This window comes from Cygnus atratus, chromosome 2 (assembly GCF_013377495.2).
Source record: "Cygnus atratus isolate AKBS03 ecotype Queensland, Australia chromosome 2, CAtr_DNAZoo_HiC_assembly, whole genome shotgun sequence".
NCBI lineage: Eukaryota > Metazoa > Chordata > Aves > Anseriformes > Anatidae > Cygnus > Cygnus atratus.
In genome coordinates this window covers 28,993,476-29,009,373 of record NC_066363.1, presented here as the reverse complement: position 1 = coordinate 29,009,373, position 15,898 = coordinate 28,993,476, and the positions used below count along the sequence as shown (strand labels likewise).

The window sequence follows — 15,898 nt, the reverse complement described above, 5'->3', positions numbered from 1 at the left end:
TAAATAGTATTTTTAAATACTGTTATTATTTTTGAAGCCATACATTTGTATCTTTTTCTCACTGTATAAATTGTGGCTTGGTTGGAAAAAGTTTATGAGAATGTCCATTTTATCTTGGGACAAGCTGTATCTTTTTAAGGTGAGATAGTGTTTTGCCAAGAGTTCTGAGAAATACACTGTGAATTTTAAAATGATCTGATCTTTTTGCACTGTCTTGTTTTCTTATAGCTCTGTCAGCATTTTTCTTCTCCCTTCCCCACTCAGCTTAAAATGGCCTATTGGTCTGACATATTGATCTCACTTGGTCCCAAGACTAATATTGATTTTATTCTCAATGGGACCGTAGCCTGTCATCGAACTTACTTTTTCTTTCATATCAAGATGATGTTTGGTTGGCTTATTTGATGCTAGAAGGCAACCATGTTTGGTTATAATCAATACACTTGCATTCTCTGTTCCTTATCATTCTCAGTAAGACCACAATAGCAAACAAACCATGAAAATGCTTCAGCTACCTGTCAGAAGGTAAAAAAATCTTACTTCTGTTGTTAGGAAATATGTAGGTACTCCACTAGGCTCCTTATTGGCAATATCGGACTAGTATTTCTATGGTAAGTGTGTATTTTGCATTAAGGTACAGCTGATTTTCTGATAAAAGAATATCATGTTTATACCCCTGGTGGAAGAGGATCAGGTCAGGGAATAAGTCCATGGGCCCTGATGTGATGCATCCAAGTGTGCTGAGTGAGGTGGCAGATGTGATTGCAAGGCCACTCTAAAATCTTTGGTCAGTCATGGCAACTGAGAGAAGTGCTCAAAGACTGGAGGCAAGCAAATGTCACTCCTATCTTCAGGAAGGGTGAGAAGGAGGAGCCAGAGGACTACAGGCTGGTCAGCCTCACCTTGATCCCTAGGAAGGCAGTGGAACAGCTAATTTTGGAAACAGGTAGGAAAATAAAATCATCAGGAGTAGTCAGCATGGCTTCATCAGAGGAAGTCATGCTTGACCAACCTGATAAACTTGTATAATGAAATGCTCAGTCTGATGGATAAGAAGGGATCAGTAGATACTGTCTTCCTGGACTTCAGTAAAGTTTTGACACTGTCCACAATAAAATCCTCATAGAGAAGTGTGAGCTGGATGAGTAGACAGTGATGTGGATCAGAATCTGGCTGAATGGCTACACCCAGAAGGTAATAGTCAGTGGCACAAAGTCTAGTTGGAAGCCAGTAACAAGCAGGGTACGCCAGGGGTCAATACCACGTCCAGCCTGTTTGACATCTTCCATAATGGTCTGGATGATAGAGTAGAGTGCACTCTCAGCAGACTTGCAGAGGACACAAAACTGGGGGGAATGGCTGATATGCCTGAGGGCCATGCTGCCATCCAGAGGGACCTTGACAGGATGGAGAAATGGGCTGACAGGAACCTCATGAAGTTCAACCAGGAGAAGTGCAAAGTCCTGCACCTGTGGAGGAATGACCCTGTGTACCAGGATGTGCTGGAGGCCACCTCAGCTGGAAAGCAGTTCTGCAGAAAAGGACCTAGGAGTCGTGGTGGACTCCAAGTGGAACATGAGTCAGCAGTGTGCCCTTGCTGCTAAGAAGGCTAACGATATTCTTAGCATATCTATTAGGCAGCACTACCAGCAGGTCAAGAGAGGTGATCTTTCTCGTCCACTCAGTATTGCTGAGGCTGCACCTGGAAGACTGGAATCCAGTCTGGGGCTCCTCACTACAAGGTGCCCATGGACTTGCTGGAAAAAGTCCAGTGGAGGGCTACCAAGACGATCCAGGGACTGGAGCACCTCTGCTATGAGGAGAGGTTGCGAGAGCTGGGACTGTTCATCCTGGAGAGGAGGAAGAGGCTCAGGGGAATCTTATCAATGTCTGTAAATACTGGAAGGGCAGGTGCAAAGGGGACAGCCAGGCTCTTTTCAGTGGTGCCCATTGGCAGGACAAGATGCAACGGGCACAAAGTGGAAAGCAGGAGGTTATGTTTAAACATCAGGTGCTCCTGCTTGAGCAGCAGTGTTGGACCGGATGGCCTCTAGAGGCCCCTTCCACCCTCAACCATTCTGTGATGTTTCAGGTTTTGTTTACTTTGTCTTGTTTGCTTGGAGGTACATAGGAAAGCATCTAAACTAAATGCAAAAATAAATCAGTTAAACTATATTAAATGTTCATATGAATCCTCTTATTCAGAATTAAGATGGCCTAAATTCTATTTGTTAAGAATTTTCTCTTTCATTCTGAATAAGGATGCCCATACAAAATGTTAATAGAGTTAAACTAATCTCCTTCAAAGTCACATTTTAATTAATTTGGATTAATTCTTCAGTATTCCTGTTTAGATCAGTCTTTTTTCAGTGTCACTCACATCCTTTCATGTCAATGGATATTCAGTGGTATCATAATTAGCGAAAAATTCAGTTATCATCTGCAATAATAAAGACAGTCTTTGACAGTGTGCATAACACAAAATATGCTGTACAACACCTTCACTGTGCCTCTGTATGTACAGTGGAAGAACTGACCTCATGTATAAAAATGGTATTTTATATATATACATGTATTTTTATTTAATTGGGAGCTTCACAGGTAACCAAGTGATTTCTGCATGCTTTGTGGAACTGATACTGCCCTTGTTATCACAGTTACAAAATTCAGTACATAAATACAGTGAGAAATGGAAAACCATTTTCCATATTTTCTAGGTGAAATGTATTTAATTTGGTTGTTTAACCTGAGAAAATCTATTAAAGAATAGTGAAAAATAAGAGATTAGATAAAGGAATAAGTAAAGTTTTAATGTAGATACCACAAAACATTCTTCTTGTTAAGATGACAAAGAGAGCAGAACAGTTTCTTCTTGCTTATTTTCATTCTCCTTGAAGAATTCAAGGGTAAATAAGAGTTTTGCACTTTTTTGGCAAAAGTCTAAGTTGTGTTGTTTTTTTTTTTTTTCCCTAGCCAAATACCTCAGGTGACTGTGCTGTTAAATATATTTATTTCCAATTTAACATAGTTATATAATATTATATGTTTCATATTGCTGTTTACTCTGGCCTTCCTACACATGTGACAGATGGCACTGCATTTTACTTGTAAAACTCCTATTTGGATAAAGAAATACTATTCCTTTCCCTGTTTTTATTTCCCTCTGTCAAATTTAGACTGTATCTACAGGACTGTAATCCTGATAGATGACTCTAATATAAATGGAGATACATATGTTCTTCTGTTATCAGACATGAAAATGGGATTACCGGAAGCATTAACATTGTGTCTGAATGTGAGTTCATTATTTTTAACCAGTCATATCTAAACAACATCCAGAGATATTTTCTATCTGAAACAGTATTAGAAGGAAATATACGTATTCTTCATTTTTGTTTCAGTTATCCTTTTGTGGCTTTCATTATTTCAGAGTAAGTAACGTTACTCTGGGTGTGATTGTTCCTGTAACTGTTATGCATGTGATGCAAACCTTTACTTGATGCATGAAGGAATACTGACCTGGATTTCTTAGCAGTGACTCCCTTTTCTTGAAAATTGGATGACTGAAACTTTGGATGATCTTAAGGGCAGGAAAGGCATTTTTGAAACCAAAGCTGCCTTATCTCAGTAGCAGAATGGCTTTCAAATCTTTCAGTATTTCTATCAACCACCTGAATGGTGTCACCTGTCATTCACTGTCATTCGCATTCTTTCTACATAGCTGCAAACACACTGTGTTGTGAGGAAGGTTAGCAGACAGGCTAGCAATTAAGCTAGAGCTGAAGTGTAGCAGTAGCATATACTGGTCTACTTACACAGAGGCAACAGAAGCAATCAGATACTGATAGTAACTGGATTTCCCCATCCGTATGGGGATTCTTGAAGCCACTGCCTTTCCATTCCTCAAAAATATTTTTTGCCTAAGGTGAATACCCAATGAAGATTGAACATGGTCATCATTGAGAAGTTATTGCTAGTAAAATGTACTACTTCACATTTGCATGCTTGGAAAATGTGGTTTTTAAGAAATAGAAAATCTCAAGAAGATTTTTTTTCTCAACTATGTTGTCATGCTCTTATCTTTGATTTAAGAAACACTCAATGTAGTAGGTTTCTAGGATCCAGCCATTTTCCTTTTTCATGTCATGAACAGTCAATGCCATGAACAGAACAATTGCAAATGTTTGCTTTATCAAAGCCAAAAACACGTTTTAAAATTATATTTTTAAAGGTCTTCATGTCTTCTAGTGTTTGCATAGTGAAAGTCATAAGTAGTCTTCTCTGTGTGTCACTGTTTTGTGTGTGCCATCACAGTAAACATGTAAATGATATGAAGGTTTATGTGCTTGTGCTAGCAAGTTTCTCATTTGAAGAAAAATCTATCCCTGTTTATGAAATTCATGATGTTGATTCTTTTTAATAATGAGCTCAAGTGTCGTGTTCATAATTTTCTTTTAGTAAGCAATAGCGTGTTATTGTTTGAAATTTCACAAAGAACCAAAACAACAGTAAATTTTCACACACAAATTGCCCAGTCAGTTTACGATCTAGCAATGCATTCATATCATTATACTATTAGAGCAACTTTCTTACATTTTTGCATAACAAACAGATGTGAGAAATATTGGAGTATTTGTCTTCATTGAAATCAGTGCCATTTCTACTTAGGTTTCTTAGAAGAAAAAGACTTCACGAACATTAACCATCAACTAATTAAGACATACTTAATTAAATGCAAATGCTACTTAGCAAAACCAATTGAGAGAAAGGCATGTGATTAGGGAATTGCCAACTGATTTAACACTTAGAGCTACCAGCACCTAAGCAATAGAACTGAATGCAGAAGCTTCACTTAGTAAGAACAATAATAGGAAAAATTGCACCATCTTTTTACATTGTGTTGAAAAACCTTGAAGCTAATGAAGTAGAATACATTGAGAACATAAATTATATTTTAATGTTGCTTAATGTTCAATAGTTAGGGAGGTTTAAATATTTTTAAGATGCTCACAATTTGTCTACCTACCTCATGCAGAGAGATTTTTTGGCAGCTGGTCATCCTGTGACTAGAACAGAAAACAATTGTATATAAGCTAACGTAGTGCTGCTATTGTTTTCAAGGACACTGCTGTTTTACTGACATTAAAGCTTACATTGACAACCTTTATCTTTGAGGTAGATATAAATAAACACTGTCAAGATATTTTGAAGGCTGCTGGGATTAATAAAACATTTAAGAGTTTCCTCATGTCTATCAACGTATGCATTATATATAAAGTATTGAACTGATTCAAGAGCAAAAAAAAAATGGTCAGTCGTTCTGATACTGTTGCATGTGCTTTTTTTTTTTCTCCAAATACTCTTATTTAAGATTCTTTTACCAAACAAGGCAGTAAATGATGAATTGCATGTAAATATTATTGTTTCCCTTTTCAGTGGCTTATTTGATTAGGTTTTCAGGGATTAACTACTAAATTCTCCCTACAGGAAAATCTGGGTCAACCTTTTGCAATAGTGTATGCATTTTAATTAGAGACATGCGCTATGAGAAAGACAGCTTTACTCAGTTCCTTTTGTGTAAGAAAAAAAAAAAAAAAAGAATTGCCCCCTCAAAATTCATTCACTGTATGTGACTGAATTTGCACTCAGCAGTTCTGATAAAGTCATGAATAAGCAGGTTTGGCAAGCACCAAAAGGGCAGTAAAATGAAAGTATTACAAGCCTCCACTTTTATTCTGTGCATAGTTCACAATATAGTTCTCTACTTATTCTGATGGATAATAATAATAAAAAAAAAAATCCCCATTACTGCTGCAGAACTGTGGTTTGGAAGAAAAAGTTAAATTGCTATGACAGTTCATGCTAGGCAGACAGGATTTATCCTTTTCTGGTGAACTTTGAGGACTGATAATTGGTGATTTGAAATTAGTATAATAGCATTACAAATGAAAATGATAATGTTAATTTATTATTGTGTTTGATAAGAAAATTTTTAAATGCATTTTTGCTAAAGACAGCTAAACTATCTTCGTCTATCTATGGAAATAATGCAAAAATTGTAAAACAATAACGTATACAAACTCTTAATGGAGAGGTATATGCTTTACTAGCTTTGGGTATGGAGAGTTGCTCAAGTTGGGGTTGAGAGTTGGGGTTATTTAGCCTGGAGAAAAGAAGGCTCTGGGGGAGACCTTATTATGGCCTTCCAGTACTTAAGGGGGGCCTACAGGAAAGCTGTGGAGGGCCACTGTACTCAGGGAGTTTAGTGACAGGACAAGGGGAAATAGTTTTAAAATAAAAGAGGGTAGGTTTAGGTTAGATATAAGGAAGAAATTACTCACTATGAAGGTGGTGAGGCACTGACATAGGTTGCCCAGAGAAGCTGTGGATGCCCAATCCCCAGAAGTGTTCAAGGCCAGGCTGGATGGGGCTTTGGGCAACCTGGGCTAGTGGGAGGTGTCCCTGCCCATGGCAGGTGGGATTGAAATAGGTGATCTTTAAGGTCCCTTCCAACCCAAGCCATTCTGTGATTCTGCGAAGTAAGTTCAATATGAAAAACAGAACATAGTGCAGACTGGATTTTACTGAGTTTTGAATATATACAGCATATTTTCACAGCTAGTCAAAGGCTGGGTTGCTCTAAATAGGCAGAGTTCACACAGCAGCTTTGGCTCCTCAGCTGCTTTGAGAAGGCTGTTGAATGTGCTCAAAGGCTGAAAAGGGTGCCAGCATAAGGACACATACAGATCTTCATATGGAAGGAATGTATATGGGAAACTGCGTGGGAATTCAGGACGAAGAACAGTCTCATTGGCTGTTTCAGCCTTTCCAAGTCGTATAGAAGGCAGTGTAAAACTTTTCTGTTGATTCTTTTTCTGAACAGGGAAGGAAGGAAACAGTAAATGACAACCATCACAACTCATAGATTTTAACATCGTATGAACTAGATGCAGTTTTTCCTGCTGGAAGAAAAAAAAAGCCTCCACGCTTAGAGGCATTACTGAAGTTGATGAACCAGGTCTTATTCACCCACAGAAGCTCAGGGGGTGCCTCACCAAGAATTTCAGGTGCACAGAGGTTTTCCAGTGGATGACGCAGTGTTCACTGGCAAGACAAGAAAATTGGTAACAGAAGTATTAGCAGAGAAACCAGTTATAGATATTGTGACATATATGCAATATATCCCCTAGTATGTGTAAACAGTACATCCATCTCATGTTGTGCTTTGCACTGTTTATCTTTTCTATGATTTTGTATTTTACATTCTCATTTTAAACTTGGAGATTTAAAACCACTTGAATGATGCTGTAGCTTCCTGTGGTCTGTTGTATTTAAAACCAGACTATCATAGGTGGCTACCAGAAACCACAAAAACAAGATATTGTTCTATTTTTCTTTTCTTAGCCACAGAAATATTAGTAAATTTGACACACCTGACTAAGTAGTGCAGATGCTGAAGTCTGCAGTTTTAGCATTTAGGGTCACTTGCAGTCATTAATTGCTTTATGAACTTTATAAGTGTATGGTTTGTATTACCACTGTGTGATATTCCTGTCCTTTACTGATTCCACAGGTGTTTTAAAAATCACTTACAATATTAATGTTTAAAGCCCTCTCTTGATTTGATCCCATTTACTGTGATTTTATTTTCAATTTTTGACAATTTGTATCAGGTTATATTTCAGACTTTCAGAGACAATAGCTGGCTTCCTCGTACAGGACTGAGACCAAGTTCATTGCCGTATTGCATAGGACCCAACAGCACTTTTATGTTTATTTTTTTTTCCCAGTTTTTCTCCATGCCTCATTGAATCCAGCAGTGATTTTACTGTTTTTAAGCTTTAAAATAATTTTGCCCTCTGTTAAGCACTTGCATTTCCATTTACTACAGGTCAGAATTTGACAGCAAGTTTTTACTGTGCACTGAAGCATGCACCATATTAAAAGATGAAGAAGCAAGAGTTCTTCCTTGCCATATCTCTCTAACATTACCAGCTCTAGGAATGCTTCCCAGTGGAAAGATCTTAAGCCATTTTACAATAAACTTAAATATCAGACCCATTTTACAGATGAGTAAAAGTAAAAGAAAATAAAATTAGAATAAAACCAAGGAATGACATGATTTGATTACACTAAATACAGAACGCGTCTTCTTCATTGTAGGCCAGCCCGTAGCATCTAAACCGCATTTTTACATGCTGTATCTCTTTAGTGAATGTAATAAAGCAAGAACAGTGTGATATGAATGCAGTCTGATACTTAAAAACAGCTGGTTCCTCCTGCATGGTAGTCACAAGCTATCTGCCTTTAATCTGCAAAAAATTGCCTATCCAGTAGTTTTTTGTTTTTGTTTTATTTAAAGCAGTTAAATATTTCAGAAGTTCCCTAGTGGCTCTGGTGCATGCACACAAACTAGAAGGTCTTTACACCATGAAGGCCACAAAGAGGTTTTATTGTAGTGACTCACTTTGCTGCTTGTCAAGCTGGAGCCAGCATAACAGTTCAAGGATGAAATTTCCTCAGCAGTCCTTTCTGATGAAACAAATCTGTATAAATCCCAATAAAGATTTAAACAATTTCTGACATATTAAAATCATTGAAAAAGAAAATCTCGTTTGCCTCCAGCCATTGCTACATGCAGTTACTCCTGTTAGTGCAGTTTGGAGAATTTAGCTCAAAGTATGCATCTGTTGCATGAGATGAATACCGTTCAGCTACATAAGCATTGTTTCTGAATATGGACTATTGCTTGCCTTGAAATTTTAATGGACAAATAACTGTTCAGTGGTCAACAACTTTCGTATTTCATACTCTTTTTTCCTCTTTCTGTTTTGTTTGTTTTTTTGTTTTGTCATTCTGTTGCTTTGAACATAAGTAATTCAGGACAGGGCCCTTTGACTCATGTTTTTGGAGGTTTGTCTTTATATCTTGTGTGAAATAAATGTATACCCATAAAGTTCTATTAAACTATTAGACTAGAGATGGAAAACTTTTTCAAATGGGACTTTTTCCACGTGGCTTTAATCTTTATATTGGCATTGTTCCCAGCATATGGTTGAGCGATTCCTGTTAGTTGACTACACTATGTACTTTATAAGGAAGGCAACAAAGGTCAAGTAGTTCATAAAATCATTAGTAAAATGTCAGAAACACTTTTGTCTAAATAAGATATCTCCCTGAAGACATACCCATTATAAAATATTCTTTTCAGCTGCATTTCTATGCTGTTGTCTTCATCAGATAAGAATTGGACTGTTGACAAAATCTAAATGCTAATATGCAAGATACTTATATCTAGAATACTTTCCCTGTAAAAGGAAAAGATAAGACCTTTGATTTGGGAGAAAGTGAAGACTTTTTAGTTTTAAATGTATAGTCCTTTAATTAACTAGTGAAACTAAACACAACTTCTCATCATGACCACAAATTTAGCTTGAGTTTTGAGTTAAAGTCACCTTAGTTGGTGGGTGATAAATAAGCTTGATATAGTGTTGTATATTCATACTATGACAAACTTTATTGTAATAGTAGTATTTCTTTCAAGACATGCAGGTGACCCCACAACTTACTTCATTGAATCTCACCTGGAGGTGGAATAGTCAGAGTAATGTTCATCCCTTTTCTTCCTTCATTTGGAAAGGGAGTTTGCAGGCTGCTCCTCCCTCTTGTACTTTAAGCTAAACAGTGTGTCATTCCGATGAAGCAGACAAGAAGCCCTCCTATGCTGGTGACAGGCTGCGATGACCTGTGTTACGAGAGAAGGAGCGATTGATTCCAAGATTGAGTCCAGTGGGGGAAGCAGAACTCGATGTGGGAAATCCATGAAGTCTTTTGCAGGGCTCAAATTTCTATTTGTAGTAGGGGAAAAACAGCTATTGGTTGGGTTTTGTTTGTTTGTTTGTTTTTCCCTTTAGTTTGATCGCAAAGGTCTTTATAATTCAAATAAATATGACTACTTCAGGCTATTTTAAAGGCATGAGCTTAAAAAGACTTCCACTGGTTTGCAAAGCCAAGGAAGATTGATGTTTGCAGTTCTGTTGTGACTAGTCTATATGAATAAAACATTTGCTGTTGGTTAAAGGGATATTGGATGGATGGCTCTCATCTTTTCCCCTTTTTATAAAGAATTTGGTCTTTAATAATTCTGGGAATCATGATATGTTGCTAGTACTAGAGAACCTCCTATTTTCAGGACCTTAGTTTATCAGAGATTATTATTTGGGAGGTTTTAAGTCTCTGTAATACTTGGATAAAAAAAATGTAGATTGTCTTTAGATTACTGCTTGATGAATTATATTATTTTGTTAAGAAATAAAAGCCTAATTTGAGGCTTGGGGAAAGCAGTATTTTTAGGTCTTTGGCTTAATTTACAGCATCCACATTTCTCACTGATTTAGCTTTTCAGAATCCACGTGGTGGTTTTTATCATTGGCTGATGTATTTATCATTAAATTATAGAGCATTTTATCCTTATTTCCAGAAAATGTTTTGTTGTTTTGAAGACTTATTTCCATTGCAAATCTCAATGAGACAGTTTTTTGTTGACGTTAACTATTGAAACAAAAGGTCTGTCATGATGGATCATTACAAGTGCTATACTATAGACAGTTCAGTTCCATTGAGATCACATATGCTTCAATAACATTTCAGTAGATAAAACAGAAGGTTTTATGTCCTCATATGGCAAGGATCATATAACGTGAAACATATTCAGCTGCTTTTGAAATTATATGCTTTGCAGAAAACTTAAGAAAAACAGATTTCCTATTAATGAATTAGACTGACTATTTCCATACTCTGGTTGTATGTGGTTAACAGGGCCTCAGAAATCCATTGCACTCTCAGATGCAACTTTTTCAAAGTTCCTTGAAACTGTCATTACATATTGGGCTACTGCTCAGTTCCCAGTGCTTTTTTTTTTTAAAACAATTTCTGTAATTGGTTTGTATGATTACAAAGCTATAACTCTAAAACAGTGGATTTAAAAAAGTCTCTCTCTTCATTTTTTCCTGCACCGTCTCCAAAGTGAAGATTTCTCCTCAGCCTTTTGTCACTGTCAGTGAGACTTTTTGACCTGTGAATATGTGGTCATTCCTTCATCCCTCATTTAATTGATATTAACTGATTTGATCAGCAAATGATACGGCACCTTACAAATTAACCACTTTGTGATTAGGATGCTATTCAGAGAGATCTCAGTGTTCCTGTGATTTCTTTACCAAAAATAAAAGCAGTACTTAAACACTAGGTAGTATTTCATTAAAGAATTTATACCAGTCCGGGTCTTTTTATTATAATGAAATGTGTACATTGCTGTGACAGAATATAAATGCAGAGATCTTTTTGTACTTCTGTGACAGTGATGTGTCACTGGCATGCCTAATAAAAGGTGATCTTTATAACCAAACAACAGTCTCTGATTGCAGCTTACTGCAACTCTTCATATTTTGATTCACGACTGCAATTCAGAGGATAAATTGTGGGTTATAAAACTGTCTTAGCTGAAAGGTATGATATTTTTCCACTTCTCCCACAAACATGGATGAAGACTAAGTGATTAAGGTACCTGCATTTCCACACATGCAGTTTTCTGTAGCTGCATTATATGCTCTGTTATTCACACGAGGACTTTCTGTGGAATCAAATATACAATAACAAAGCAAAAGCCTAAAGACCACCCAAGCTGGTGTTTGCTTCAGCAGAATATCAAATGAAACAAGGTTTCAGCATGTTCTTCTCACATCAAGGCAGAGGAGACAAGTCATTGTAATAAGAAATCTATTTATCTTGTTTATATAGAAGAACAGAATCTAATTTATTTGTGTGCCCATCTGGGCTAGATTGCTCATTTTAAGTTAATTTAACAAATGATAGACTGCTACTGGCCTTTTCTTTCCCAGGAGAAGAGGTTGACAGACAGCTGTGTAGAGATGCGATTTACCCAATCCCTGTTGTCTGCGAAGCTCCATGCCCAAAGGACTGTGTGCTCAGCATGTGGTCTGCATGGTCCTCCTGCTCACACACCTGCTCCGGGAAAACCACAGAAGGAAAGCAGATGCGTGCCCGCTCAATCCTAGCATATGCAGGTGAAGGTAAGGTCACATACTTTTGTAAACTCTTGTTCGATTGTGAATTCTCATCTGTCTTGGCAATGCCAAAGCAATTTTTTGACCAACAGAAACAAATTATTGGATGGAGCTGTGTTGGTTTTGTTTATTTGTTCAATTGTTTTTTAAACAATAGAAATCATATTTAAATGCTAAATCCTAAATTTAATTTAATTTAAATACTAAATTTAATCATAACACCTAAAGCTGTTTTAAAGATTTATTTCACTTAATTCATTTATGTTACTTTTTGTTAATATTTTGCATAATGTTACTGTTTTTACTTCCTATTTTCTATTTATTCTATGCAAATATTAATGAAAGATATTTATAGAGGACTGTTGGTAACCCTAGTTATAATTTTGGTCCAGTTTTGCAAAGATGTGAGTCCAAATGCTGAAAAGATAAGAGTTTTAATGGGTTCTAACACCAAAAAAATGGCTTTTAATATTCTTAGCCCAAATGGGTAACTACTGTCACCATATTAACCTTTTTATTCATTGTGAAACTTTGGTTTTACCCTATGAATCTTTATTCATGAATAAGATGAAATTTAGCTGAGATATGAAACTGTAAGATATGGAAGTAGTGCAGGCAAATAACCTTTCTGACAAATGAAGAAGGAAAGGAACAGGCATCATTGTATATCAAAACACCTCTCTGTTTGCAAACACAGTTAATTTCATTGCCAAGATACACTGTGTATTTGACAGAATTCAGGTAATTGCAAGAAAGGCACTTCAGCCTTTTCCCTGAAAGTGACCTTTGTTAGAAGTGTAAGAGGCATCAGAACTATACTCATTTTAGTAGGTGATTCAGATAATAAATTACTTAGATGGATCTATGCCACAAAGTGAAAATACTCTTAAAATTAGAAAGGAAATTGTTTTTATGTTGCCTCTATTTTATAGTGTGTCAAATGGATTCATTTTGAAGGAAATACAGAGCTATATTTTCAAATGATAATGCAAATATATATATATGTGCTACTTGCTTTTCCATATAGGTCAAGATAATAGATTTTTCCATATACTTATGCAGTTTTACTGGAGATAGAAATTTGACATCCTGACAACCATGCCACAGAAGTGAAAACCTGAATTACTCCAGAAAATGACTCCCTGTTCTTATGCTTCTTTTGTTAAAAAAAAAAAAAAAAAAGTTATTGTTTTATTCATTCTGACTTTGGTACTTAACACATCTCAGGATAATATATAAGGCAGCAGATGCAGCAAAGCGGTGAAGCGTAGGCTGAATTTTAAGTATAGGAATTTTATATATGTCTGTTGTGCAATGACTGGAATTGGCACCAAGAAGATTGACAGGTCTCAATCCACACAGACAGTAGTGAAGCGAGCCCTAAACTATGGCTGAGAAAGCTAACTTGTTACCTAGCTGTTGTAGCACTTCTGTTTTCCTCTAACCCTGGCCTCTTCACCAGTACTCAGAGATGATGTTATTCTATGCTTTTTAAGGATACAAGCTGGTATCTCTATTTATCCTATAGCAATTCACTCACATCTTGGTCCTTTGTGCTCTGTAAAAACTCCAGAGGATAAAAATATATATAAAAAAAAGGAACCTTCCAAAGCTAGAGTGTAATCACAACTCTGGCTGCAAACAGAGCACCTTTGCTTGTATTATGTTCAAAAAGTGTCAGTTTATGTTTTGTGTTTGTGTATGTTTCACTGCAATTAGACTTTGTCACTTTTCTTCTCTTAAGTTTCTTATACCTTTTAGTGATTTCCTGAATGACAAATAACTGAATAACTTCTCACCTCCAGAACTGCGTGACAGATATCAGCCGCATTACCAAAATGTAAAGCACTGATTGCATAGTTAGTGCTGGGAAATCATTTTGTGTTCTGAGATACAGAATATGGTTCTCAGTTTTGTTCAGAGCTTATGAAAAACATGTTACTGTTGATGAAAATTCTGTAAGTGTCTTGTGTAACTAACAATCCCAAGTCTCATAAACATAAGACAGTAATTCCATTTACACACCAAAACTGAGTCCTGAAAATAACTTTCAGTTCTGTTCAGGCAAACAGTCCCACTTGTGTTCCCTTCTGGATTTTTGAACTTTTTCTTGAATGGCTGGTATGAGAGGCAGGCCAGGTTAGGTTATTTCATAGTAATTCCTGTAGAGTATATCGATGATATATGGGAGTTTTAATTCAGAACACTATAGGACAAATAAAAATTCTTGCGTACAAATACACAATTCCTGTGACATCGGATTTTACGTTAATTAATGAAAGAATGCGCAAGTCTGCTGTCAACCCATGAATACACTAAATATGTCCTCTAAGGTGGCGTAAGGAGTCCTAGTTTATCTCTGTGAATTCTTGATCACACATATCCTACTGCTAGTCATGGATAATTCAGCCTACAAACCTAGCAAATTCAAAGAGTTACAGGCATTGCATACGAAAGGATTATTACAATCCAGAGAGGTTAATTCCTGTTCATTAGGATACTTGAACATGAACACCCTATTGACATTTTTGAGGGTCTGTAAATACATATTAATTATGTTCTTGTATTTGGATCTTGGACGACATCTTACCACAGTATTATTTTTGTTCAGTTTCTCTCCTTTTTGAAATAAAAAGTACTATATACTTTCTTTTTGCTTGTTAAATGTTGTGATAGAGCTATGCCATTTCACATTTAAGCTGTTATTTTTCTTCTTACTTCCCTGCTATCTATGCTGCTGGAGTGGTTTAAAGAAGCTATCATGTTAGTGTAACGGGCCACCAGGAAAGAGCTGCAGTATAATCTATTTTTGCGATTACTTAGAATAGAAATAATTCAGTAGTTATTATTTCTTGGTTACAAGAATAGCTTCACAGGGAAAATTGAAGGTATATGTAATTTACAGTTGTAACAAACTTTTCTAATGAGCTCATCTCCTGCTACCAACTGCCCCTCCAGCCCCAAACTTCTGCTCAAGCCAGGCAGTGACCTTTGCTGTACGTGCTCTCAGAAGCATTACCTTATCCAGAACAACATCTCTTCTGTGTGGTCAAACAATACATTACAGAGCCTCAAGCACAGTGTAGTTATGCCCATCCAGGATGGGCTTGTTTACATGCACCCAGTGGGGAAAGGGGAAGGAGAGAGGAGTCTCTTTCCTCACGATAAAGATTGTATGTGGTATGTGAGATGACTCCATATGAAAACAGGTGTCAAAAATAACAATTTTTGATATATTTTCTGAGAGTGTTGTCCTCAACTTGAAGGTTTGAAAGGTGAAATTATTTATAAATTTGCCTGTCTGTGAGCATGCCTATAGTGGTGGCTCATTTGTGTCACTGTCAAATACATCTTCATGGTACCGTAAGAAACTCAGGAAAATCATTGTCTCCAAATTTAAAATGACAGCAAAGGTCATGGTGGTGTTACCTGATGCATCATATAGTTCTACATATGAAGTCCAGTAAAGGCATCGTATATATTTCAGCCTATCTCAATCAAATGTACAGTTTGTCTATTTTTATTTTCTATTTATGATTTAATTTAAACTTTATTTTCTGGTTACAGGAAATCTTCTATGATTAGTAATATGCTCTAAGACTATTTGGCATAGATCACGACCTCAGACTAAAAACTACTAAATGAGTCTAGTTTTTTAGATATGCAGACTGATTTTGTATTGATTATAGTAGTGTCATATAGCATAAAACTAATGGGGTTACATTCCAAGTGTTTATCAGTAGTAAATGATTGATACTTATTTTCAAAACACAAAGATTTAAAAAGAAAAGTCAAAAGCAAATAATAAAATA

At 36.3% G+C, this 15,898-nt stretch overlaps 2 protein-coding genes across 5 annotated transcripts in view; one reads left to right on the top strand and one right to left on the bottom strand.

Moving 5' to 3' along the window:
* TMEM106B (transmembrane protein 106B) overlaps window positions 1-15,898 on the bottom strand; it is a 1,075,577-nt gene that overhangs the window by 258,442 nt on the left and 801,237 nt on the right. The gene's annotated exons all lie outside the window — the stretch shown is intronic.
* THSD7A (thrombospondin type 1 domain containing 7A) overlaps window positions 1-15,898 on the top strand; it is a 281,954-nt gene that overhangs the window by 193,916 nt on the left and 72,140 nt on the right. For all 3 annotated transcript variants that reach the window (XM_035545385.2, XM_050709225.1, XM_050709226.1), the window contains one exon: window positions 11,901-12,092. In XM_035545385.2, the coding sequence (XP_035401278.1) occupies window positions 11,901-12,092 (192 nt within the window). The remainder of the gene's footprint in view (window positions 1-11,900; window positions 12,093-15,898) is intronic.